The sequence below is a fragment of the Nesoenas mayeri genome (genome assembly GCF_963082525.1).
Source record: "Nesoenas mayeri genome assembly, chromosome: 5".
Lineage (NCBI taxonomy): Eukaryota > Metazoa > Chordata > Aves > Columbiformes > Columbidae > Nesoenas > Nesoenas mayeri.
In genome coordinates, this window is record NC_137548.1 from 57,645,814 (window position 1) to 57,672,333 (window position 26,520).

Here is a 26,520-nt window from a genome sequence, read left to right on the forward strand (position 1 = left end):
TCCTGAATTTGGCCCAAGTTCTTTAAGAAGTGGTTGTCTGTCTCCTCTAGCAGCAGCCTTGCACAAGCAACGTTTGAACAGAGCACCATTAGGAGGAAGACAGGAAGTATATGTACCTTTTAGTTGTGACAGGTTTTACAGTCAGCGTCTATTGCATTTACAGGATGTCGTCTATATGTGTGCTAGAAAAAGCATTTGCATTAAAGTTTATTTAATTCAGAAATATTTGTGGACCACTACCCTTGCATTCTCTTTCTAAGGATTATTATAATAGTATTCCTTCCTTCTTACCTGTATCAGACCTCTCCCGACTCTCCAGATTTAAATAAGCTTCAAGTCTTGCTCTCTATATTCTGATATTACTTATTTCTGTGATGTAAACACCCAAAAGTCCCAGTCAGAATTTCAGCTCCCACTGTTCAGGGAGTTCACAAGATAGTTCATATTGACATTCCCTGCCCCAGAGGGTATCTGAGTGCTCATGTATTCATCACTGCAACCATTGTGGCAGCATCCAAAATATGGGGAAGAAATAAGAAAAACACAGTTTCTGCTGTGATTTTCCTGTAGTCATCATACTTTGCCATGACCTCTGTATTCCTGTATGTCATTTACTTTGCTCGCTTTTCCATATAAACCAATGTCAGACTTTTTCCAGGTAACAGCTGAATTAATACAGTTGTATCTTCCAAAACTGCACCAAATAAAGCTGGATGGCTACATTCAGTTTGATACAAATCAGTCCTTGTAACTATGATGAAAGAAAGGTGAGGGTCAAAAAAAAATTTGAATAAATGAAGGAGAAGATATTGGGATTATTTTTATAAAAGTTTGATATATTGACTACAACTAATAATCTCAATGCAATATCACAGAAACAAATACAGAATAACAGTATTAAAAATTACTATAGACCAACTAATTTATAATTTCCCATGACCTAATTCTATTTTTCAATTTTAAGAAATTTAAATCAGTGGATTTAATGAAAAGCTCTCATGAAACTATGGTGTAATCTTAAAAATATTCTGGGAACTTGTGTCTTAACACGGGTTTTTACTTTGTTGAGGTTTTTTGGTTTATTATTTTTAAGTTTAAACAAGGAGGTTTGGGAGTTGTTCTTTTTTTTGGTGTTTTTTTTTTTTTAAGAAATAAATCAGATTAATCTACAAAGTAATAAAATACTTTGAAGTTACTTTAAGTAGTTTATTCTGTCTTTATATAGCTGCTTACAATAGGCCAATTCACTCTAGCTCATCATATAGGAGATATTTTTAGCATAAATATTAGAATTATTACCAGGATAATTCTGATATTATACTAGCCAGAAATCTGTGCATCACTAAATGTATGAAGAATTCTATCTTTATGAGTATAGATGCAGGTTAATAATATATTACATGAAACAAAATTGTAAAGTAAGCAGGTGTTCCCAGGATAAAGTCTATCAGATGTGAGATAACTTGCTACACAACCATTAATTTTGTCACAAAACTATTATTTAGTATAGCAAAGACAACTAATAATAGTACCCAAGGTTTTCATGCAACTAAAAGTTCACTGGTTTATTTCTCTTATTAAGAGTAACAGTCTGAAACATTTTACATTAATTTACAATCATGAAAAAGATCCTTATGCTTATGTAGGTGACATTAAGTCATCCAGTTAACACTAGTAATTACTTCAAAAGTTAAATTCTGTTTTATAAGGTTAAACACTTTTTGAATCATTTGTTGCCAAAATATAACATCCGTCTACAACCACACAGAAAGTAGAAATTAACATTTCTACAGAGCCACTACCATCGCTATGAAGATACAATGCCAAGTGTTAGAATGTTCTGCAATAGTTATCACTTCTCCCAAAATTTAAGATGGCAAAAATTTCCCTCTTCACTCTTTACTGCACACACAGGATCCACAGTAAAAGGGGAAATTTTGATTCATAGTGTTAGATCAAGGGTAACAGAAGTGCTTCTGAATCATTTACTTTTTATGTAGAAAACTAACAGGGCTGTGGAGCAAAAGGAAGGGCAAGGTTTTTCTCCCCAGCCCAGGCCTGTGCACTGACACACTCCTCTCCTTCCACAGACACCATGGGAATGGCCTGTGCACACGGGGATGATGGAGGAGCAAAGCTGACCCCAGTGCAGAGACCAAAGGCGAGGTGCTGGTCCCAGAGCAGCCATGCAGAACTGCCTGTGAGACGAGGTGCAGCACAGTGAACCCAGAGCTCACGTCAGTAACTCATGCACAGAGCAGGAAATCCCAATTTTATCGGTTAAAAATATATGGATGTTTCACAACTTTTGTTTTCTTGAACTGTTGTCGAAACCAATCACTCTGATTCATGTGTCGTTCAGCAACACGAAACAGAACTGTTCAGATCTGCAGCCTTCTGAGTGGGGAAATACAGCAAGAACGGGGTTGCTTCCCATGGCAGAGAGCACACAGATCACAGCAAAGCTGCTCTGCTGGGCTTGGCCCAGAAGCTGGCACACCATGGTCCTCTCCTCCCAGTGCCCCACCAGCATGTCTCTAACTTGCCCATGTACCCTCCAGCAGATCTGCAGCATCTCGCCCATTTCAAAGTGCTCCATCGCCACACAGAGATGGTTGGTGAGTCATTGCAACTCACTGACACATGGCATCTGGCACAGGAAGCCACAAACAGCAGAGAGGTAGGGGCTGTGCAGCCAGAGGGAAACTATCTTGAAAGACCTTCCTGGGATCCCACCACAACAGTGCGCTTTACCATAGACATAGCACGCCTGTCTCACCACCCTTCCTATTGTTTTGTCATCTCTTAGCCATTCTTATTGATCACACTGCTTCATACCTTCTTCCAGATAACTCCTGTCTTGTCTCCCCACTAAGGCATCACAGCCCCTGCTCAGGATGATGCACACCAGCCAGGAATGCTCGAGGACCTTTCCTTTTGTTCTGCTGATTGCTCTCCTGCCTCCCTCCTCCCCACCCACCCTGTTTTCTCCCCTTTGCTCCAGGCATGGCAGCCCTGTTCAAGGAACGGGCACTCACCACTCTGCCACAGGAACCCACCTGCAGCTCTTGAACTGGAGCAGGAGCCTCAGTACAGCCAGCCAAGGGACTGTTCTCCCTCTTGGCAGCAACACAAGCCATTTCCCTCCTCTGCTCAGACCACCATAACTCTTTCTGGGCAGTAGCAAGAGGAATACAGCATCACATTACCCCATCCTGAGAGGTTCTGCTCCCAGCTGTGGCCTGAGGCCGCTGCCCCTCCCCATCACACCATAATCAAACCATGTCCTCACCACAAGACAGGCTGCACTGCCTCACATGCCACCAAACAGGGCTGCCATGGCGTGACCGTTCAGCAAGGCTGCGCTTGGCAGTTTCATTTGCTCCTAACAGTGCAGGGAACAGATTCAGACCCCTGTTCTTGATGAGAGTTTCATCTGTCAGACTGTGGACATGGTATTCACATACAACAGTTAAATACCACATACCAATGCAATGAACCCCAAGGAGATCTGACTCCACATCCTAAGAAAGGGAACATTCGTTCTGGCCACACAGCAGAATTTCAGTACCTTTCCTAAGGGGGCACACAGAAGAAGACTGGTCCCCCCTGCACCGCTCAGCGCTGCCAGTCACCGAATGATGGAGGTTGTGAGTCCATCTCCAAACGAGTGGCACTGCGGCCATCTCCCTTTAGTACAGAACACCCAAAGAATACATTACACCCATGAAACAGTTTGTGTGGTCAGAGGACAGTGATGCAATTTTAGTGTGGAAAGAAAAGCACTGAGATAACAAAAACATTTTCATCAACACAGTGCTCCCTACAGGCCCTTTCAGAATAGCCTTCTCTCCTGTAAGAAACACAACCTGAGGAAAAGGACCCAGATTTTAGGAATCTTGAGCAGCATTTCACCATAGATGACTTTTGTGGCCACGGTCCGGTTGAGGAATATCTTTGTACATCTACTTCTCTCCAGCAAGGCAGAGAAAGCAGCTGTTCTCTGCTCAACAAGGTCATTGCAAGGCGCTCAGACAGGTGAAGGAACGTAAGAATTAAGGCTCATTTAAGAGCCTTATACAGGTTTAAATCGTAATGTGCAAGAATATAATATATGCAAAGCCTGCATTTAAAATTGGGCTTGTGTGTTCAACTCTAGGTGCCCAGAGGACACCATCTTATACTACTTGGAAGAGCCAACACCTCATGCTGTCCCAGGCCCATGCACAGGGAGAGAGCACTGGGTTTTAATAACAAATCTGCTCTGTTGTAACACTTGCAGTCAGCCCAAAGTGGGAGATTCCAGCAGGTCAGGGTCTCTTTTCCATTACTGTGGTGCCCTGGTTTTATTCTGGTATCAGTCAATTTAAGTCAACAGGTCATTAGCACGAACACAGTGTGATCAAGACCCAGAGCATTCAAACTAATATTCAACCTTTTGCTTATTTCTCTGTATGCCTCATACAACATGTAGTTCAGAGAAAAATTACACCTTGTGCAATTCTTGGATTCACTGGTTCAAACTAAAACTACTTCAATCTTAGCTCTGTATTTCCTGCATAGCAAAAGTTAAGAGAAACATCAATCTTGTTCTCACTTTCAGTGAGACCAAACAGGAACCCAGCTTTCTTGAGGTAACATGTATTAATGGCAGCACAGAGTTCATCCTAAACCACACTACTTAGCCTGTCTGTCGTCATTAGCTTTAAGAGTTACTGATGAAGCAACAGGGCAGAACTTTACAAACTTCTGCTCGGCACCACTCAGTTCAGAGATCCATGAAGTATCTGTGGTACCCAAAAGGTATTATCTGGAAAGGAATCAAAATTCTGTTCATCAAAATATTTATATTAGTTAAGAAAGCCAAACTTTGCCAGGAACGGAGCTGGCAAGCTTCCCTGGAGTTTCTCTGCCAGTGTGTGTAACACAGAAAGCAGCCCCACCTACCACAACCCCTCTGTGCATGGCCGGGGCTGGTCAGTTTTTTGAAGTACAGTGCCAGCTATTTGTAAGGCCTCAAAAATCTGGAAACTTTAGAGCGCAGCAGTCGGATGAAGGATCTTGGGAACATCTCTCTTGACTCTTGGGCTGTGTACTTGAAGTAGTTCTGTGGATGCGCCAACACATCAAACAACGCTTTTATCAGTTTCTTGTCCTAGAAAAAGGAAAACGGATTTTACAGTAATTCCACAGAGGAGTTAGGGTCATAAAAGATCACGGGTGTTTTACTTTTTACACTTTACTTTTCAAGTACTAGTGCTTCAGGGGCTCAGAAACTAGTGGATTACGGCTGACATCGAGGCCACAGGGGAATCACTGGATTTTCACATTTATCATTGGTGGCACCAGGATTTCTCCCCTCCTTATATTTCAAACAAGAACAGCAAACAAACAAACAAAAAATAATCAACACCAAAACCCACAAAAGAAACAAATACTGAATCTGATATTCAGCGAAAAAAGGCTCACTTGGGATGACATCCTCTCAACTTGCCATTGTAACTGTCCCCTCTAACTGAGGTCAGAGAAGGCAAATCAGTCAAAATTATCATTGCAGGGGAGTTAGACTAGATGACCTTTAAATATCCCTTCCAACCCAAACTATTCTATGATTTTATGATTCTAAATCCACAAAGAGATTTTTTTTGTTACACAGGAAGGAAAAGCCCTTGCTGATCTACAGGCTACAAACAGCAGGACCAAATAGATTAAATCCCATGTCCCTCAGTTTGCCCCACTGATTCCTTCCTGGACAATCTATGTGAGGCTCAAGGGGCTATCATTACCATAGAGTTTCCTAGTAGGTCTGATCCACCTTTAAACCCCCTGGACAAAGGGCCTCACATCCATTGCTCTGCACAATCAGGCTGTGCTGGATTCATCCTACTTCCCTGAAGCAGTATGTGTCTAGTGCATCAAGGAGCAGATCTGCTGTGGTGAAGGATGCAATCTCACCACCACAAAAAAGTGTCATTTTCAATCAAAACCAACATGTTTAGTGGAAGGAATATACCTTAAGTATTTCTTGATGATTTTCAGACGCATAAAGTCTACCATCCCGAACAATGTCTTCTATTAGTTCTTGATAATCCTCTGTGGGGAATACACAAGAGAGTCATTTGCAGGTTCACTTCACCTACATACTCAATACCTCCCTTGGTTACACATCCAATAGTTAGACGTTCTACCCCAAAAGAACCAGGGGTACTTGGCCCTCATATTAGCAGTCAAAAAATATTCTAAATGCTCTTCTGTAAAGAATCTAAAAATACTGTTTATTGTGAAAACAGTGTACTCTGCTGAGCTGCCCAGCATCAATCTGTCAAAAACAATCATAATGTGCCTGGGGTTGTAGAGCATACTGTAACCAAGTAGCCCATTTCAAACTGCCTGCACTGCAGAAACTCATCTGTGAATACTTGTGACTTCTTTCTACAGTAAGAAGGGGAAAGGAAAAAAAAGGAAAAAAGAAAATAAAAAAAGAAAAAAATAGGTAAGAGGAAGCTTTCTTAAAAGGCAAACTCCTAGTCAATCAAAATTTGAAACGCCTCAAAAGGAAAGGTCTCCCCTAAAAATAATCCTCTGTTGACAAAACTTTGCAGACCACAGCAGGGATGACTCCTTCACAATTAATCCAGTGTTAATAGAAATGTGCCATTTCATTCTCGCATCACTTATGCCAAAGTGCAAAGCCTTAGTTCCAGTTTCACTCCTGGTGAGTCTGACAAGGATATATGGTGAAACTCTTGCCCTTAAGCTTCTTTTCTAGATAGGTATTTTGCTATCTGGTATGAGATCACAGATTATAGCAGCAATACAGTAAGTCAGAAGCACTTTGGCTCTGCCCAGCTCCTAACAGTTCCCTGCTGCCACCTGAAGCAACTCAGAACTGGGAAGGCACAAAAATGCATAAAACCCAGATTCTGTCTCTGAGCTCTACGTTTTGGAGGCCGGAGCTCAGAAGCCCAGGTCTTTGTTTAGGTCTGTGGAAGACTGGAAATACAGTGGCACTTAAGACTGCAGCGCAATGCAGAATTCCTTAAACTAGCTTTAAATGGAAGCAGCTACTGGAAGTGGTCTCAGAGTGACACTGCTGAGAGTGCTGGGTTACCCTGCTGCTTAACGGAGTCAAGGAGCCCACAAGGAGTTCTGCACCGCTGCAGCTGCACTAGTCCACATCAGCTCAGCTGCTCACATCCGCTTACCATCATACGTTACATAAGGAATTTGGAATCCTTTGGCACTGTTCCCTTCATTAGACTTGAACTGGATCCACAACTTCTTAGACCTAGAAGTGAAAGCTATAGGGCGTTCGTAGGTTTGGCAGGTTTCATACGTGGTCACTGAGTTGGAAGAAGCTTTCAAAGAAAACACGTAATAGGCAGTTATCTGATAGTGCTTCATACTAATGAATAATTACAAAATAAGTTAAACTACCATGACGAGAAATGCTTGCTAGTGTTGAGGAAACTCCTCAAAATGTGGCAGGCCATCCACTAGTGATTTCTTGGTCAAGGAATGTATTTCTTTTTTAAAAAAAACACATCTACTGTTTGACGGACATACTTATACTAGAAACTGAAGCTGTTTATTCACACATCAGGAACTTGTAGGGACTAGCAAGCATCTCCTCTTCCCTAATCCAAGCATAATTCATTACTAGTTAGCTTGAACCATCTACCCCTTCTTGATGACATTTCTTTCAGAGTTCACTGAAACATCATAGCCTTGCACCCTTACTTGACCTGAACCTATGGAGCAGCACTACCAAACACAATTTCTCAATTTTTCATTTACAGAACTTTCTGCTCTCAAGTAGAGGCCAGCCAGGCTGCATGTAATTTATGTAAACAGCAATGCATGTGAGAAACCTGTGTTGCCAGGTGCCTCAGTAGATATTTCAGACTTACAGCTTTTTCGCATCACCAGGTAGTCTCCACACTCATCTTCTATTGGTAGAAATATTTCCGGAACCACAATCAGAATACGGCGCTTTGGCGGTGGGTTGATATTCCAAGTACACTCACTGTTTGCAGGGTAGTCCCCAGGATAGTTTGGTGATTCGATATATCCAGTGTAATCCCCCAGTTCACCTCCGCAGTGCCTGTCTGAAAGAGCAACACAATGTGCAGGACTAGGCAAAGTGAGGTCATCCTCCAGCTCTTTCTACGGTCACTGTTAGAAACGGTACATGGGCAACAGACACACAAACTTTTCTGTTCCCATCTGATGCAGGCACAGTTCTCTTTGCTAGCTTCACTTCACACTGCTGCCTGCTTCTGCCTTTGTGTTTTAACCTGTGCTGAGACATAACAATTCAGACTAGTCCCTGGTAACGCAGCGGGTGCATCAACCAAGGCACAGGCAAGCAGCAAGGCAGGTGTAAGAGGACATAAAAATGCTCAAGCAAGGATGCTCCACTTGCTTGTTCCAGACAGAACGGGTTTATAGAAGCACCAGCTGAAGTCTAACTGGAGCCTGTGGTGCTCTGCTCAGGCACCGTGCCTGCTGCAGCACAACCCAGGGAGCACAGCAGGCTTTGCTCTGCACACTGGCAGTAAGAGAGGGTGAACTTCAGCGCAGGATCCTGTGGTCCCCACATCTGTGTGGCATAAGGGTCTGGGCACTACAGCACCGTAACAGTGATGTGTGAGTATGGACATGCCCAGGGAATGGATTATTTGAGAGACATGCAGTTCCCAGAAACGTATTTCTATGTACGTGTGTGTGTATATATGTCTGTGTGTATGTGTTTCCAGAGGTTCTTCTGAGCAGTTGCCTCTTTACCCACCATTTTTCCCCTTTAATTTACCCTGAGCTTCCCACACTACAGCTACCATACTATAGAACAGTGGCTCTCTTTGCAATTGCCTTTCAAAGGTTGTTATGAAGAAGAAATGGTTACCAAAACTATTAAGTTTTGTGAGCGAACTTCTATTCCTTTTAATAGAAGAGAAAGAAATCAGGGTGCTGAGAACATGAACTCTGTCTGCTCTATCACGGGAAAAAAGATTTAATAGCAAGAACTAGAGAGACCCAGCACCAGAAGGCAAAACAATCATCACTTTACCTTAACAAGAATGGTGGAACCACTCTGCAGAAATGGTCTCTCATGGACCTCAGTAAACCACGTGGGATGAGATGCAGGCAGGCAGCAAAAGAGCAACAGCACTGCTTCTCTCCAAGCTCCCTGGAGCAAAGCTAAATTTTGCCCTTAGGGCCACTATGAACATTAAAATGGTCCAGTCTTTTCATTTGTAATAGATCATCAAAACCATCTTGCTATACTTACTTTTGCACTGTGTTACATTTGTTGATCCATCAAAATCAGTAGTGGTGTTTCCAGGGCATGAAATGCAGTAATTTTGTCCAAACTCAGGCTGGTATGTCCCAACTGTGCAGCGAATACACCGATGAGTTGTGGTATTATAAAAATGGCCAGGTGAACACTGAACTGGAGAGCAATTAAATATGCAGCACGGTTTAAACATCAGGATATGACTTTGTGCATTTTCATAGGATTTATTATAATTTTAATAACTTAAATGCCAAATTCATAAACTATGAGGGCAATAACGCAGAGGTAAATGAAAAGATTTTCATTTATCTGGTCACCTTGTGCAAGTTCAAATATCCCAAATGCAACACTATAGAGCGTTTCTGTGTAGAAGCCATAACAAAAGATATGGGGGAGTGAGTATAACCACCATGATTTTGTGACACTGAGCAGAATAACGTGTTACCAGTTGGTCTTGCCACTGACATTTGACTTGGAAGATGATTAATACATAGAAACACTAACTAAACCTTTCTTTCCTGCCAGTTGATGTGCACTGGCAGCATGTACACTGCTGCTGCATCCTAGAGAGCTCATCACAAGCAGACAAGAAAGACCCTCGTCCTCTACAAGTGGCACCTTGCATCAGGACTAGTGTCTAAACTTGTTTATCAACTTCTTCTGTCATGATCACACACTGTCTGGCAACAACAGGCCATGACTCAGGGTACAGCCACCTCCACCAGATCTGCTGCTGCTTTATTTCATCACGTCACACCAGTCGTCATATCAGCTGGACACACAAGCTACAGCCCTCACAGGGCTTGCTGAGAACACCCCCTGCTCCACCAAAGCAAGGAGGTGCTCTTCACCCCACTCCGACACACAAACTCTTTCATAAGCATAACAGATTTTATGGAAGGTTTAGACATGAGATAGACATCCACAGAGAAAAAAATCCTTTTCTAGCAGACTTGCAACTATTTTTCTAGTTTCTTGCATGCAACAGGAAAATTTTCTTCTCTCATTACAATCTGAGAACACAGGACCCCAATCACCTTTGCTTACATCTGTAATATGCTTCTTTTAATTAGATTTTTCTTATCTAATCTGCATCTATGCCCATCATTATCTGTACTCAAACCTGACAGAAAGCAGTCAAGAGCATCAGCCATATATTATCTTTGCTCTTCACTCCATCACCATCTTGATTCTTTTTCCTTATGGGACCAAAAAAAATTAAAACAAAGTATTTTCCTATTCTTTTTACCTCACTTGGCAACTCTACAGCTCTCAGCTCAACATCAAAATAATTTACTACCTTGCCTGTAAAATGTAGTTTTCTGTGCTGCACAGTCCCTTTTAAGCTCTGCTTACTCACAAATATCTCTGGTCTTGTTGAGCTTTGTGTTTAGCTGGTTCAGCCTGGATCCCTTCTCTACATGCTCCACCCACCCAATCCAAATGCTTCAGACACAAGCTCCAAATAGTTCTTGCATCTGTGATTCCATGTCTCATGCGGCCTCTTCCACAGGCAAATCCCTGAGTTCTTCATTCCAGTTAATACAAAAATATCCTTTAATCATCACTCTGATTTGAGCACTGAACCTCATTTGTAGACCTGTTTTTGTTTATGTTAAATAAAACTGAAATCAGTTCTTCTTCTCTTGATCCATGGTTTATAACACAATTTTTAGTGCTTTAACTTTGCAAAATTAAGTATGAAAAAACCAGCACAGATTCAGTGATTCTTCACTGAAGAACTCTATTAGTTATCACATTATTACCAGTAATATTAATTCTGCAACCATACTGTAAGATTATTCTATTATGTTGCAATTCTCAATAGTAAACATATCTTAACTGACACTAGAGAGATCTCTTAATCTAAACCACCACCAAATGTTTGCATTGGGACCTTATTTCTATCCCTTATTTCTACTCTATGGTAATACATTTTCTATTAACACTTTTTCTTCAGGTGATATTGATAAAAGCAATGTTCTTTTACCCACACTTTAAGACACTGAGCAAACCATTATATCAATTAATATATCCTCTCTCTCCATGGACACATATTTTTATCAGTGTTTTCAAAGGCAACTTCATAGGTGTCCTTCAGCTTTTTACATTTTAGATAACTAAGGTGCTAACAAAATTCCTTTGTTTTTAAAGATATGATCCCCACCTGATTTTCAGTCCTGTGAGGAAAACCTTTGGAGCCTATTGCATGGCAGCTCCAGTGGGATGAAGTTTAGAGGCTGCCTGAGGTACTGCAAAGCTGAACTGCTAACTTTTTAGGTATATCCCAAGCCATCCAAGCCAGTTTCTCATTATGAACATGAAGAAACTATTTTCTTAGTTATACTGCAGGACTGCAATTCCCTCCTTCGCATTTTCATGTTGTTGCTGTGCAAAAAAAACCAAAATAAGGCATACTGCTCTTGATTTTTTTATTGAGACTTCATTTTTCTCACTGGTGTTCCTTTCTATGACTTCACTGACCAACTTCTATGTATCTCCTAACCCCTCTTCAGGGCTTGTATAAAGGTCAGTTATAAAAAGAAGCGAGGCTTTATTAAGTTTCCTGGTAGCCAGGCCAGGCAACTGTGAGAGCCTTGGAAGGAGAGATCCCTGAAAGGAGAATGGCCCCTCTTTGAATGCCCCACTTGCAGCAGCAGCAGCAATTACTTTTGCCTCAGAGCAGTACAGTTCGTCAAATAAATCTTGACCTTACCTTTGGTCTCACAGTCCTGAAAGAAAGATGCACTGCTATGTCTCGTTGTTAGACCTCCTCCGCAGGGAAAGCAGGATACTCTCCCAGCTTCGGGCTGGTAGGTTCCAAGGGGACATGGCAGACAGGGCTTGAAGCCATCAGGAGAATATTCACCTGGTGAGCACTGATCTGGAAGAGGAAGACCACACCTGTTTCAACCTGTATATTATAGGTGAAGGTACATTAATGAGCCCAGGCATGACCTGAAACCCCACGGTGAAAGTGCTCTCCTCTTTGCTTGGGAAGTGGGAGCCAGGGTTTCAGAACTGAATGCTAGCAACAGACAGAGATTAATCCATGCAATATACTCCCTAAAACTGAAACAGGCACTGGTAACCTCTAGTGCTGGCGAGCTCTTCTGTGAGCTGGAATGGATTTCACACCTTGTTGCAAGCCCACTCTGGGCACTAAGCCTGTCCAGTACTCCCTGTTAATCTGTACAATGCAATTATGTAGTGATTATCTCTGCTTTCTAGCTAAAGAACTCTTGGACCCCTCGCAAATGAAATAATTTAGTACTAACATGCCAAAAATGTACTTCCAGATTTCTACAAGTATTTTAATCTTAATTACTGAATATTCATACTTCATAACCATTAAGGTTTTCACACAATTCAGTAACACCAAGCACAACCAGTAAATGTGCAAATTCTCTAACTAAACATTATACGTGCCCCGAAGACTTTTAAAGGAGAAATATTCTTGCCATTTTTCTGACACTGGATCTTGAATAATGATTATCTGTGCACTGGATTGCCATGTTCTCTATGGTGCACAGATAGCATTAACTAAATCTGACAGATTTTACTCAAAGATACACCTCAATATTATCTAACAAGCCTGGGAATATTTAGGGGTATCTCAGAAAAATTCCATTCTTCAAGCTTTTCACAAAAGAACTGATTTCAGTGCCAGAATTTAATGATTACCCTGCTCTGGAAAGCACAAAATACTGTTGCAGTTGTTCAGCTGTGCTGAAAAATTCTGTCCTTTTAAAGACCTGTTACAATAATAAACTGTTAGTTTTAGTTTATAGCTGAAATAAATCATTCAGTGAATAGCTGTTTTGTTAGGAAGTTAAATTGGCCTTGGCTTCATTTCAGGATATATGACTAACAACAAGCAGGGCATTAACTACCGGTCATGATCAATGATGAAGAATTTTGTTTATGGCTGATACACTGAGTGGAATAGTGAGTGTTCCTCCCTAGCTTAAAAATAAAATAAGCAGGTTAAGCAACGCTCTGTAGGTTATCAGTGGAAAGTAGTGAGGAAGGAGATAGTCTTAGGTCTTGGTTTTAACTTTTTCCACCACACATCACTTCTGCTTTCATAAGGACACACATTCATTTGCTCCCACACTTTTCAAGCCTTTCTTCATTTTATAAACATTTCTACAGAACACTCATCTCTGTACTCTTTGTGCAACTCAACAAACATGAATGAATTAAGGCTTTCATTGCAGCACTCCTAATAAGGTAAGGAAAGAATACTATTTACAGTTCCATGACAAGGAAAGACAATCCAGGTTAGTAAAGGTGATTTTGAGAAGTGGCTACTGACTTCAGAAACCCAGAGGCAATGGAAAGACCAGCACAAATCTCCTTCCCTCAAAAACTCTATGGCTCCATGAAAAACCAGGGCTCTGAGTAGTCTCAATAGAGGCTATTTGCCCTCTGCTGTCTCCCCTTAAACTGCATTTTTCCCTTCATTTTAATCCTGTGTCAAGTTTGGGCTTCTTTGGTTTTGCATTGGAGGAGTATGTGCGTCTTTGCTTTGTTTTTGTTTTGAACAGGCTACTTTACATTGACACATGTAAAACCATACAAATTCAACCTTAAAACTGTACTTCGGGTTTCCTGAACTTGTCCAGAGTCCAGCATAACAGTAAGCCGGCTAACAGAGCTCAAAGGAAACCTGTCCTAGGCAGGAACCAAGCCCACGAATTAAGTGGGAATTTCACATTTGAGAACTTATCCCATCAGATCTCTCTTGGCAGCTTTATCATCTCCACCTTACTTGCCTTGAAACTGCAGGTTGTAAAACTGTAGAGCTCCCTGTGGAATAAAACTAAATCTTCCAGGATTAGTTAGCAAAGTGTCTAATTTTTGAAAATTTGCATTGAGGAAGTAAACTTAAAAAGATCTCCTCAAACATCAGCGAGATCCTTAACATGGGGTGTTCTGAGATAGGGCAGAAGCATCAGATGGTCTGTTTCTGTGCCTTCCCTCCACATTGGAGAAGAGGAGACTGAGGGGTGACCTTCTTAATGTTTATAAATATATAAAGAGTGAGTGCCATGAGGATGGAGCCAGGCTCTTCTCGGTGGCAAACAATGATAGGACAAGGGGTAATGGGATCAAGCTGGAACACAAGAGGTTCCACTTAAATTTGAGAAGAAACTTCTTCTCAGTGAGGGTGAAGAACACTGGAACAGGCTGCCAGGGAGGTTGTGGAGTCTCCTTCTCTGGAGACATTCAAAACCCGCCTGGACATGTTCCTGTGCAACCTCACCCAGGCGTTCTGCTCCAGCAGGGGGATTGGACTAGATGATCTTTTGAGGTCCCTTCCAATCCCAAACATACTGTGATACTGTGTGATTGAGACCCACCGTGAGCTCCAGCCAATCTTTAGCTTCCAGGATTCTGAGTACTGGGGCAAGAGTCCCAAGTTATTTGTCTTTCCTCATCCTATTAAGTTTTATTAGGGTATAAACCACAAATTTCTCATTTGCCATCATAGTACATTCCCACACTTCAGCTATCTAGCAGCAAGAAAAAAATATCATACCGCTAACACTTGGTGTCTGTGGGTTCAAAGCCAAATTAGGTGATCAGCAGCTAGACTACTAGATAAAGCGCAAGGTGATACAAACACTATGTTTACACAAGTATTAGAACTGATGAACTGTCAGGACAGGCTGGCAGTTGGCTTTGACTTTGCTCTGTGTTAATCTCAGGTCCATTAAGCTGCACCAGAACTACACTTCACCTGCTTCAGGCCCCACTTCCCTCTTGTCTTCCACTTGCAGTGTCTGCCCCAAGGATGACCAGGAGTGCCTGTGGCAGGTCAGCAGGACAGCAGGCTATGCCTGTGACAGAGCCCACAGAAGAAACACAGGGCTGAGACAGTGAAAGGCAGGAACTGTGTAAAAGGTCAACCTTGGCCAAAAAAGAATAAAATTTGCATTTGATCTGTAACAATCTATTCAAGTATTTAATTTTGATTTTCCTAAAAGTTGGCAACAACAACAAGAAAACTGTAAAAAAAATAAAGTCCAACTAGCTACCACCACTGCAACAAGGCGTGCAAAACCAGCTGAATGAAGTTGCGTACGGTGTGGCAGCTACTGCGTGGAGAAAGAAAAGGATCGAGTGGGAAGGCAGAGGACAGGCTGCCCCAAGCATGGAGAGAAAGCTATGTAATGACTACCTAGCTCTTTCAGTACAAACCACTGCTCAAAAACATCTGTTTGGGCAATGGCATATTGCTGGAGACAAACCAGGCTGAGAGAGGAGTCCAGCCAGATGAGCAATGGGCTTGTTCTGTGTGTCCATGGGGTTTGGGTTCACAGGACACCACCACCCCAGTAAGGAAAGGGCTGTCCACTCTCGTTCAGAAATGGCTTCAGATCATTATCACAGAGCAGGAGAGGGGAACACTAGCTGCTTTGACAACAGAGGTCACTGTTTTATGAAGTAGCATATGTGGTGTTTCTTCCTGGAACTGGAAAGACTAGGCCTGGCTGGAGCATAGGCCTATGAGGGTACTCCACACATATTCATACCTGACATTACTACATTTAATAATGAATCTCATTCTCAAGGCTGTTAAGCAGTCATGCTCAATTTGAAATCAGTGAGACCTGACAAAAGCAAGAAACTCTGGATTAAGTTTATGAAGTACATAAAATACAGAGATTGGAAAAACTAAATTTGAAATATTGCACTGCCTAGAAAAATGCATAACCCTATCTTTCCCCCATTATGACTTCCAAGACACACCAAACACTTCAAGCCTTAACAGATCTTTTGTGAAAAGAGGTAAATACATCCAGATACAGATTTAGCTATTTATAGTCTAATGAATATTCATTATTCAATACAAATATTAAAATTACTCTAAGTGACGCGCACAAGCTTTAATGCCTCAAGCTCTTAAAAAAATTGGTTTCTTCACATGACTCCATCAAACCAAGATTTTTGAAGTGTCCAGACCATTCGATCCACAAACACATTCCCCATAAACTTCTTCCAGTTCCTCTCTATCTTCCACCTAGAGATGTTCCAAACACAGGAACCCCATCTAATGTTACTGGAGCACAGAGCAAGGGTAAGGAGGAAAGCCTGTTCAGGAGCTCACAGCACTCACAAGGGCCCAATCTAGAGTAACAAACAGACTTGGTGCTAGGTTCAGTTATAGTAACATTAATTATAAGGACATCATGTCAACACAGAAATCATCGCATGGAAATCCACAGGACTGTGCCCAAAATTAGGATAATACAAATGAATGCTCTCTAGAGAAAAAACAACAACAACAAACACCCAGACAAACAAACAAAAAACACCACAAAACCCCACCGTCTAATAGTACAAACTTTTCCTGTCTTCTGTTTAAATGAAACCAAATAAGTTTGAGCTTCATTTCACAAAACTAGAAATTGCATGGTCCCATCTGACACATGGGAAATACCCAGTTGAAACAAGATCTGAAGATTTGCAAATAATGCCATTAAATCAGAATTCCACTGGCTTGGCTTTGCTCTTTTTTCAGAAACCTGATTGTTTTTCTCCAAAAGAACAAAAGAAGCAATTGCTTCTAGTAGACTTCATTTCTGCAGCCACTGTCTGTCTTTGTCTTCAATACCCATTAAAAACCCAGTCTTGAGTCTCATGCAGCTGTTTTAAAGAAAAAAAGTGAAAGCTTTTCTGATGCAAAAACAAGAAGAAAGGAGGGGCTGGGGAGGGGAAAGAGGGGACCACAGGGAACCAGGATTAACAGTTACAAAGACATTTAAAGGCTCTTCCCCTCTTTTCAACACATTAGCCTTTGAGCATTTGCTCCTATAGACAAATGCTGTAGTATCTCAGTGGCTGAGAAGGTGAACCTCATAAAGGAGGTCATGATCCACCAATTCACCATTTTCTTAAGAATGATGCCTTGACTTTATAAGGAAAATCATCAACAACTGATGCAAATTGCTTCTGAAGCAGCATCCTTGAAGTTATTGTGTTCTAGTGGTTCACACATTTAGGTCACATGAGATGGTTATGCATCCTAAGGATTTATGTCTTAAATCTATGGTTGTCAGAGCAAGCAGCTTAGCAGAAAAACAGCACCCTTTCTCCCATTTGATAATTCATTTCTTCTTGTCAGATTTTCATAAAATTGTAATAAAAACAAACAAAAAAACCAACCAAACAAAAAACCACAAACAAACCAAAAAACCAAAACCCCAAAACCATAGAAAATTAAAAAAAAAAAAAACAACAAAGCCAAAAAACAACCAAAAAAAACCCCACAACAGAACCAAAACCCCACAACATTTAGTTCTCTGTTGTATATAACTATTAATTTTAACAAGTGCAAAGGCAGGCAGCACTTTGCTTTTTGTTTTAAATACTTCTCATACTTTTACAATGCCAGTATCCAGTATCATACCACACCTAAATGTTGAGATGTGGCTCATCATTTTATATGAAATGTTAATATTTTATTTGCATCCTCAGAACTAAAGGGACAAAACTGCTGAATGCTGAGCAATGAAATGCATCAACCCCTCCCAGACAAGATAAAGCTGCTCAGCATTTACATCAGAGCAGTGCCTATCCCAGAGTAGCTCATCTTTACTGTTCTCTGAAGTGACAGCTTTTTGGATGAATCCACTTGTGACTACCATGCAGCAAGGGCATGCTCACACATCCTTTTATACAGCAATTGCAGGGAATGGTGCTTTTTGTTGCCTTCTTCCCTCTCTTAAAAGTATTCATGCATCCAACACAAAAAAACCAACCAATGGAACAGGCAAGGTGCACTTTCAACTCAGTGGGATGTGATCAAGGTATGACAGAGTTTTAAGCAGTAGAAAAAGCACCTAAATTGCTTGTTTCTCCCTCAGTGGAAGGTGCCTGAGGGCAATAGGGTCCCAACAGATATTAACTTTTTCTCTTTCAATATGGAGGTTTCTGGTAAATCAGATTCTTATAAGGAATTTCTAGTATTTCAACAGTTGGTCTTTGGCTATTAAATCTGTCTAATGTCTAGCTCATACTGGAGAATGAATACTTTGTGTCAGGCTAGTGAATGAAACTACATTCTCCCCAGGACAAATCTCCTCTCCAAGAAGGATGCAGCATTTCCAGCATCCTCATATGGTTCATCTAGTCTTGAAACACTGTCATTCTTATGCTTTTTTTTTTTTACCGTAAGATTTACTTCAGTGTGGAAAGATCACAGTCCTGCTATGAGAATCCAGTTCTCTGGGAACATTGATGAAGTTTCCATTTTGCTACATGCATTTCCTGTGATATACATTGGCAGAGACCTACTGCTGGTTGTTCTTTGGAAGCCATTCACAGGAATTAATCAATGTGAGCCAATGCTAAATATGCTTACTCATTGCTGTAGAGCTCACACATAAAGAGGCAGATAAATGTGACACTTGACATTTTAAAGCATCAGAAAATCCCAAACAGAACTGTGCATTAAACAGCAAACTTGAAAGAAAATACGCTACCCCTCAGAACTGGCACTTCCCTTTTAGTACCAATAGCTGTTTTAAGAACAGCAGAGACACACATGCAACCATTCTGCATACTAAAAATGTTCCTTCCTGCTCAGCTGGTCAGATGAGTGAAAGCCCTTTGCCAAAGTTCTCTGCCTGCCCAGAGACCACATCCACCACCTGCACCGAATCCATCCGCTGAACTCGTATCTCTGGCTATGGAGTCACTTTCTCCCCAGAATCATGAGCATGTCTAGAAAAGCAGGACCCCACTCCTGTCCAGAAGTTTTTGGCAGCTCTGCAAAAAAATCTGATCAAAACAAAGCAAACAGGACAATCCTGACTCTCCCACACACATCCCTGTGCTAGCTTCTTCCTCTTCCACACTGTTCCCACCCCATTCTCTTCTCCCCAGTCTATTTCTCAACTCCTGACTTTCAGTCAAAGCAGCAGCAGCAGCCGCCCTGTGCTGCCTTCACCATACACACTGGGACAATCAGCTTTTTCTAAGGAAATGAGGCGTACATAACAACACTGCCTCTGTGTGTGCTTTTATGTCCCCTCAGCAGCCAGTGAACGTTCTGTCCAACTTCCAGCAGTTTGACCAAGGATGCAAGGAGGATTCAAAGGTACTAAGTTTCCGTATGCTTAATGTAAATAAGTAGGGAACACGCAAATAGAGGAGAGAAACCTTCTTAAAGTCCATGCAAGCAAAAGGCCGTGGTGCAAGTTCCACCTCCTGCTTGAGCACCCTAGATCTACACAAGGATATGGTCTGAATAGTTCAACTGAAGAAAGGAAGATTAATTTAGTGATTGCACCTCTTCAGACACAAGCAAATCAAACCATAAGGCATGAGACCCACAGGGAATCATAAGTTCTGGTTCCACTGCTCACAGCAGTACCTGTTCAGATGTCTAGAGCAACCTGTGGCACCAATTCAGCAACAGAAAAAGTTTGACTTTTCCAAGTTGTTCTTCTAAACATTTGTCTTCATACACTCAATGTCTGTTTCAACCTAGGACAGACTGTTTGTGCTCACCATACCAAAGAGTTTTCCAGGCATTCTCCCAAAACCCTCTTTCTCTCTGAACTAGCACAGAAATGTCAGGTATGCTTCTCATTTATAATGAGAAATGAAACTGGTTCCACAGCTACTAAAAAAAAAAGCCAAAATTGTCTGTTGTTCCAGTTCCTAACTGTAACTCACATTGCCTTATCTACTTGCGGTCTTTCTAGCTTACTCATCGCTGGTTTTTCCAGTTGAAATCACACATGGCTTGAAAGCTATACTGTGCTCTGTACAATGGACCCAGACAGTTTTCCAAAGCCTTCCTCAAGCATCCAACACAACATCTTGAAAACATCCATGCAAACTCATCTTGGTGAGCTTTCTAAAGTTTTTCAGACTTATTACAAGTTACAAAAGAGAAAAAAAAAAAAAAAGCTTACAGCTTTTTCCAACAGAATTCCTGAGTAATTCCCTAGTCTGCTTGCTCGCACAGATGTTTTAAATACCACCAATTCATTTTCATATTCTACGAATCCAAGTTTTTCCAGAGTTAGCAAAACTGGATTGGAAAATGTGTTCTGGGGCTGAATGGGTTGCTGCTGGAAGATGTACTAATTCAGCCTGACAGCCATTTTAAAGGCTTACTGCTTCACAAAACCACCTACATGCTGCCTACCCTGTGCAGCCGAATTAGCCGTCACGGCTGTTAGGTCCCCGTTAAAATAACATCTGACCCCTCTCCTTAACTTTTGTGCTTTGGAAGCATTTAGTATGGGCTGCATTATGGTGGTTGCCCTTCAGTGCCATGATAATTAAGACTTTTCTGCATAGTGGCCTATAAAACACCTATTCTCCATTAATTTATAACTCTGTCATGAAGATTCTCTGAGACTCAGAGCTTAATCAGCAAAGAGAATGCAACTGTATCAAATTCTGGTCAGCCTTTTCTTTGGAACAAGGGAGGGATGAAATCTTCACAAGTTCAGAAACACAGTGTTACACTAGATATTAGACGTAGTCTTAAAAATAACACTGGTGATGTCAAGGCCTTTGGTGCCTGATGTTACGGCCACATTTTCTTCCTTTGAGCTTACTGTAGGCTGTGCATCAGCCATAACAAAGCACTGAGCTCTTGTTCTACTCTATAACACAGCGATTAGCAACAATAAATACATGGAGGGGCACATGTCAGTAGCACAAACAGCAACCCCTAGTTCTTCACACACAGCCCTCCTCTCTCCTGGACAAGCATCCCGTGATCCCCGCTCAAGCTCACCAGACCTGAGCAAACCAGTAAAACACACATGATGGTTTGTTCCTAATTCACATTTACTTACCACATCGGTTACCCACGTGCATCTGTCCTACACCACAGGACTGCTGCGGCTCTGATAGCTTGGGAGACTTCCTGGCCACTTCGTGGTCCATGCCAGAGACACGAACACGGAACTGGTCCCTGTTGACTGTTTTCCGCAGGGTTCGAATGGTTTTACGGAACCTCTTTTCAGTCTTTTTCCGAGCACAGCGCACATCACATGAGTCTGAAAAGTATCGAGGATGAAAGCTGCTGTAAGTGACCACGCACAGAAATCCACCTAATTCAAAAGACCAACCAGTGCAAATCACTGAGAAAGCAATTCTGTGAACAAGTCTGAAATCCTTGAGGAAAACACCTCCAAGTCAGAAGAAAATTAATCAGACCACAAGACTTTAATCTATGGGCAGCTCTTCGATCTTTGAAACTACCCCCACCTCCTCAGCCTTTTTTAAACAGTAAAAGTCATTGCAAAACAGGAGATACTTTTTATTATCATTTTGCATATAGATAGAAGTGAAAAATACAGAAATTAAGGAGCAAATGGCAAGAAGCTTCAAACCGCACCTTGGATTATTTTCCAACCAACCTGTCACCTCCTTTCGGCTCATTTCAAGCTCAAAGTCCGCAGTGATAAAAATTTCTCTAGTCGCTGTCAGTCTACTGAGGGCTCCATGAACTTTCTTGCCAGAGCTGCACGTTAGGTTTACATAGTAGAAGCTCTCCATTACGGAATTATGTCTCTCTGTATGAACAGAATTAAAGGAAGCAACAGCTTGGCCAGCTATGTCATGGAACATATGTCATCCCATACAGCTGGGATGAAACTGTGGCACTGCAGTGGGTCTGAGGCACCATTCAGTGCCCAGCCCGCTCCCCCTGGCTTTTGCCAGCATGTTCTCATGAATTTCCTTTGCACCGTGCAACACATCTGAAAAGCACGATGCCGCCTGCACTGGGCAGGCTACTTGAGGGCAAAAATTGGGCACTCACATGAACCTGTGAAAAACTGGTTAGCTTACAACAGTGTTTAAATTAAGCAGTGGCTGTGTACACAGGACACTTGGAGACCATTTTCAAGATTTCAATGAGGAAATAAGATTTAGTTACACCCAGAATAATACTGGTTCTGGAGTATACCACTCTTCATTGAGCATCTAGTGTAGTTTCTCACTGTTGCTCTCCTAAGGGCAACCAAACTGATGTGCTGATTGACCATATTGTTAGTGACTTTGTCCCCTAGCCCCTGGTGGTTTTTCGTTTGTTGTGTGGTGTGTGTCTGTGTGTTTAATGTACTCCTCCTCATTTTCTGCTGGCTTTGTAAATTCCCAGGCTATACTTTCTGCCTTGGAACAGATGGAAGAGCTGACCTCACTGTGTCCATCTGGGGCTGCTGAAGTCTAAAAGGAAGAGAAAAGAGGAATAACCCTTTGGCAATAGAGTCAACATAAAAGGCCAGGAGACACTTCACTGAGGCATCAGACAGTAAGGAGCAGGTGAGAAAATAAAGAACAGAATGAAGGGATAGAGAGAGAAAGGAAGGGAATAAATCAAGAGAATGAAAAGTATGGTTGGTTTTGCTGAGAATTTATTGGCAGTGGTACAAACAAAAAAGGAGAAGGGTTTTCCTATCAAGACTGTAAGGCTGTCACAGGGAAGTCCTGTGGTCTGAAATAACTACTGCAAGAATGATGGCTGGGAAGGAATGTGAGGACATGTGAAGAGCAGAAAGTTTACAGTCCTCTATGCTTCACTGATGATGTATTTCATATCAGGAAAGCAACTAGTAACCCCTGAGCTATGGCTCTAACCTGCTTACCTGCATTTTTACATTCATACCTGGTATCATCTGTTCCAGACCTTCTTGAAACATCTCAGTTTTTTTCAAACTACATTTTCCTTCATTTAATTTAAAAGTTACGCTTATCTTGATAGCTGAAGTATCTTCAGGAAGAAACAATAACATGTTATTTTTAAAAAGGAACAGGTAACCCTAATGTCACATCATAATGCTGATATAAAGCAAAAAAGCAGTCATCACAGAAAACCTAGAGATGCCAGCTCCCTCCTGCTGTGAAGCTGGTTCACAACTGGAATTGGAACAAAGTGTGTTAGATTTCATTAAAAAAGAAAAAGCAGAAAAAGAATGAGACTAAGTCCAGATCTGCCATTGGGTAAATAAAACAAAGGTTAGCTGAGTTTGAAGGAGATACCCCAAACCAGTTCAGAAAGTAGTTTATGTCTGTATAAAATAGCACCTCTTATCTATTTAACCTGAAATGCTTTTTAAACTTTACTGTCCGACAGCTAAACCTAAACATATTGTAGGTTGTCATTACTGCCTGGTTTGGGTATCTAAAAAAGAAGAATAATGCTCCTGGCCTAGCTGTTTATTTTACTGCTGACCATTGCTCCTCTCCTTCTTTTTAAATTTTAATTTGAGTAATGTTGATGAAGTAGTAAAAGCAGAATTTCCTGTAGTAATCATGAACTGTAATCACAAGGAAGAATAAACAGATGAAACATAACGGAGAGAGAAAACAAAGTCAACAGAAACATCCTTATTTCACAGTTACCTATTAAAAGAAATCAGTCAAATCATGCAACAGTAAATCTAGTGATTTACCCAGCCAGCTGGATGCATTTGTATTTTGCTGCTTTTTCTTAAGCTGAGATGACCTGCCACAGGTGAGGCTGTAGGCATCTTGTGTTCCTAACAGAGAGACCATACAGACAGAGAGTAAAGAGACAGGCACTGTGCACAGACTGAAGACTCCTGTAGTATAAAAGACATTTTTAATTTGTTGATCAACATCATTACCTTCACCTTTCTCCTGTAATGCTGTTCATAAAATACCCCACATTGGAGGCTGTCTCTTTCTAAGCAATTTAAAGGGTTCAGGAAGAAAAGCAGCATCTGTCCCATAAGGACTGGCCGCGTCTGTGCGCTGTGTCCTGTGGGGCGGAGGGGCTGCGCAGGCAAAGCCCCCGGCCCCACGCAGGGCTGGAATGCCTTCACCCCATTCAGCAGCAGCTCTCAGGGCCAATTAAGGAATGGCCCAGGGAGCACAGAGAATTCTGCCCCGTCCTCCCCAGCTTCCAAAAGACAGTTGTCATGAGAAGGGAATCTGAGGGTAGATTGGTTGTAAAATAAAGGGGGGCGCTTTCTGGATATAGCCCTTTATCTATAGTGAAAGAAAGGCCCCTGTTGATTGTCTACTTCTTGGGGCTTCCACGAGGGTTAGCAAATTTGCTACTCTTACACTCTCTACAGAATCATGTTCGGTTTTGTTGGTTTTGACTTACCAGAAAATACCTGGACATCCGAAGAGCAGCTTAAGAAGCATCTATCGCTCCCACCACTCTTAATGCAGTGCAGCAATACCTTGGGTGACATATTATCAGGCAAGAGACCCTTTATCTCTAAATAGGATAAAACAAATACTCACAGGAGAAGTAAAACATCTACATACACCCTACTAGTAAACTGGCATGCAGCTGCTTTTGTAGGTGGTACCTCAGAGCACCAACACAATTAATATGCTATTTACACAGAAAATCAAAGCAAAATAAAATCACTAGAAGACCACACAATGTAAGTAATTTCTTTTCAGGTAAAGCTATCATCAGCAAACCTTCTCATGCAGAGAAGAAAAAGGGAAATAGAAAGAATGAGCTAGATAAAAGCACAGGAAAGAAAGCATCAAAATCCCTCAAAGTATCTCCTGTTTTTGGCTAGGGTTTTTTTGCTTGTTTTTATCAGTTTCAACATCAGTACCATCATGCCTGACTAAAAGGTTAAGTGGAATACTGGGAATGATGGCTCATACCACTTAACTGGACAGATCAGGTTTTTCGGATTTGGCTATAATCACATGGCCATCAGACACTTCAGAAGTAGAAATGTATTTACAAGGCACCTTACCAACACAATCCTTTTTATTCCAGTGTAATTTGTAGTTGGAGTGACACAGGCATTCATAGTCTCCCAGCGTATTCACACACAGCTGTTGGCAACCACCATTGTTGACGCTACATTCATTAATGTCTACAGAGGAAAGGTAAAAATACTTTTTAAAAGTTACTCTTGCCAAAGTTTTGTACTCCAAGTCTGGTAGGTAAACATGTACACAAATATGGCTTACTAGGGTTTGGAAAAGATTTGGGGAATGCTATCTGGACATCCACCTTGAAATAGTTTTGTTTTAAGGGAAATCCTTTGATAAATGTCAACGTTGGTCAAATGTTGTCAGAGGGGAAGTGTTAGGCAGGTCCTTAAACCACATAATTAAAAAAATATCCAGCCTCAGCAATATGATAACAAATAAACTCAGAGAAAATGAGAACAAATCAAATCTGCATTGCACTGCGTCTGGTTAATTAATATTTTTAATTTGGAATAAAGGCAGATGACATGGACAGGATTCACATTGATAAATCCTCCAAAGTGCTCAGATAGATACAACTGCTGTGGAACATTATTTGACTCCATGTGGACAAATAATACCACTGTATCATCATTGTTCCTTTTGGCCAATTACCAAATTTTGAGGCTGTGCCCCACCTAATAAATGCCAATAGGAGGAGAAACTCCTGACAACACAACATACTGCCTTTGGTGCAAACTTGCACGCTGATGCAGAATACACCATTCAACAGTGGTGTACCCCAGGGGTCAACACTGGGGCCAATACTATTTATCCTCTTCATTAAACCTGGATGGTGGGACAAGAGTTCACCCTCAGCAAGTTCGCAGATGATACAAAACTGGGAGGAGGGGCTGGCACACCAGATGGTTGTGCCACTATTCAGAGGGACCTTGACTGGCTGCAGCAATGGGCCGGCAGGAATCTCATGAATTTCAAAACAAAGCGAAATGCAAAGTTCTCTGCCTTTGCTTCTCAGATCCATCCCGATGACAGCTTCACTTATCTCCAGAAGCCTCATGGCAATTATACATAAATTTAGAAATCCACCACCAAAAAAATCTCTTGCAAGTCCCAGAAAGTCTGTGCAACTGAGGGAACCCACTTCTACGAACATTTTTCTCAGCAGTATGACAAGCTTTGTCACTGCTCTCCCTAATCGTTTGTTCCCCCATCTAGACAGGTAAAAATTTGGTAGAAAACACTGTGAAACAGATTACAAAACTGGGCTGATTTCAGGGAAAAAAACCACACTACTAACAGAACTGAGACAGCAGAGGTAGGAATGAGCAGCAGAGGAATAATGGAGAAAGCAGGGAACACTTTAACTGGTTCTGCTGCCTAAGATACCGCCAAAGCAGCCCAAATCTCTGTTTTTCATTGACCTTTTGTTAGGATGCTGCATACAGTGGCAACCTGTTATCTCCAGCACTTATTGACTTCTCCCATACAGGTCAGAAAAAGTACACTTAGTATCCCACCAGCTT

At 41.5% G+C, this 26,520-nt stretch overlaps 1 protein-coding gene across 1 annotated transcript in view; it reads right to left on the minus strand.

The window, feature by feature from the left end:
* Positions 1-5,002: 5,002 nt before the first annotated feature.
* SCUBE2 (signal peptide, CUB domain and EGF like domain containing 2) overlaps positions 5,003-26,520 on the minus strand; it is a gene marked incomplete at both ends in the record, with an annotated part of 40,740 nt that continues 19,222 nt past the window's right edge. Inside the window, 12 exons of the mRNA XM_080345603.1 lie at positions 5,003-5,155; positions 6,014-6,093; positions 7,206-7,358; positions 7,911-8,108; positions 9,293-9,454; positions 12,015-12,182; positions 21,130-21,333; positions 21,697-21,852; positions 22,947-23,051; positions 23,734-23,820; positions 24,414-24,530; positions 25,033-25,155. Of these exons, the coding sequence (XP_080201729.1) occupies positions 5,003-5,155; positions 6,014-6,093; positions 7,206-7,358; positions 7,911-8,108; positions 9,293-9,454; positions 12,015-12,182; positions 21,130-21,333; positions 21,697-21,852; positions 22,947-23,051; positions 23,734-23,820; positions 24,414-24,530; positions 25,033-25,155 (1,706 nt within the window). The remainder of the gene's footprint in view (positions 5,156-6,013; positions 6,094-7,205; positions 7,359-7,910; positions 8,109-9,292; positions 9,455-12,014; positions 12,183-21,129; positions 21,334-21,696; positions 21,853-22,946; positions 23,052-23,733; positions 23,821-24,413; positions 24,531-25,032; positions 25,156-26,520) is intronic.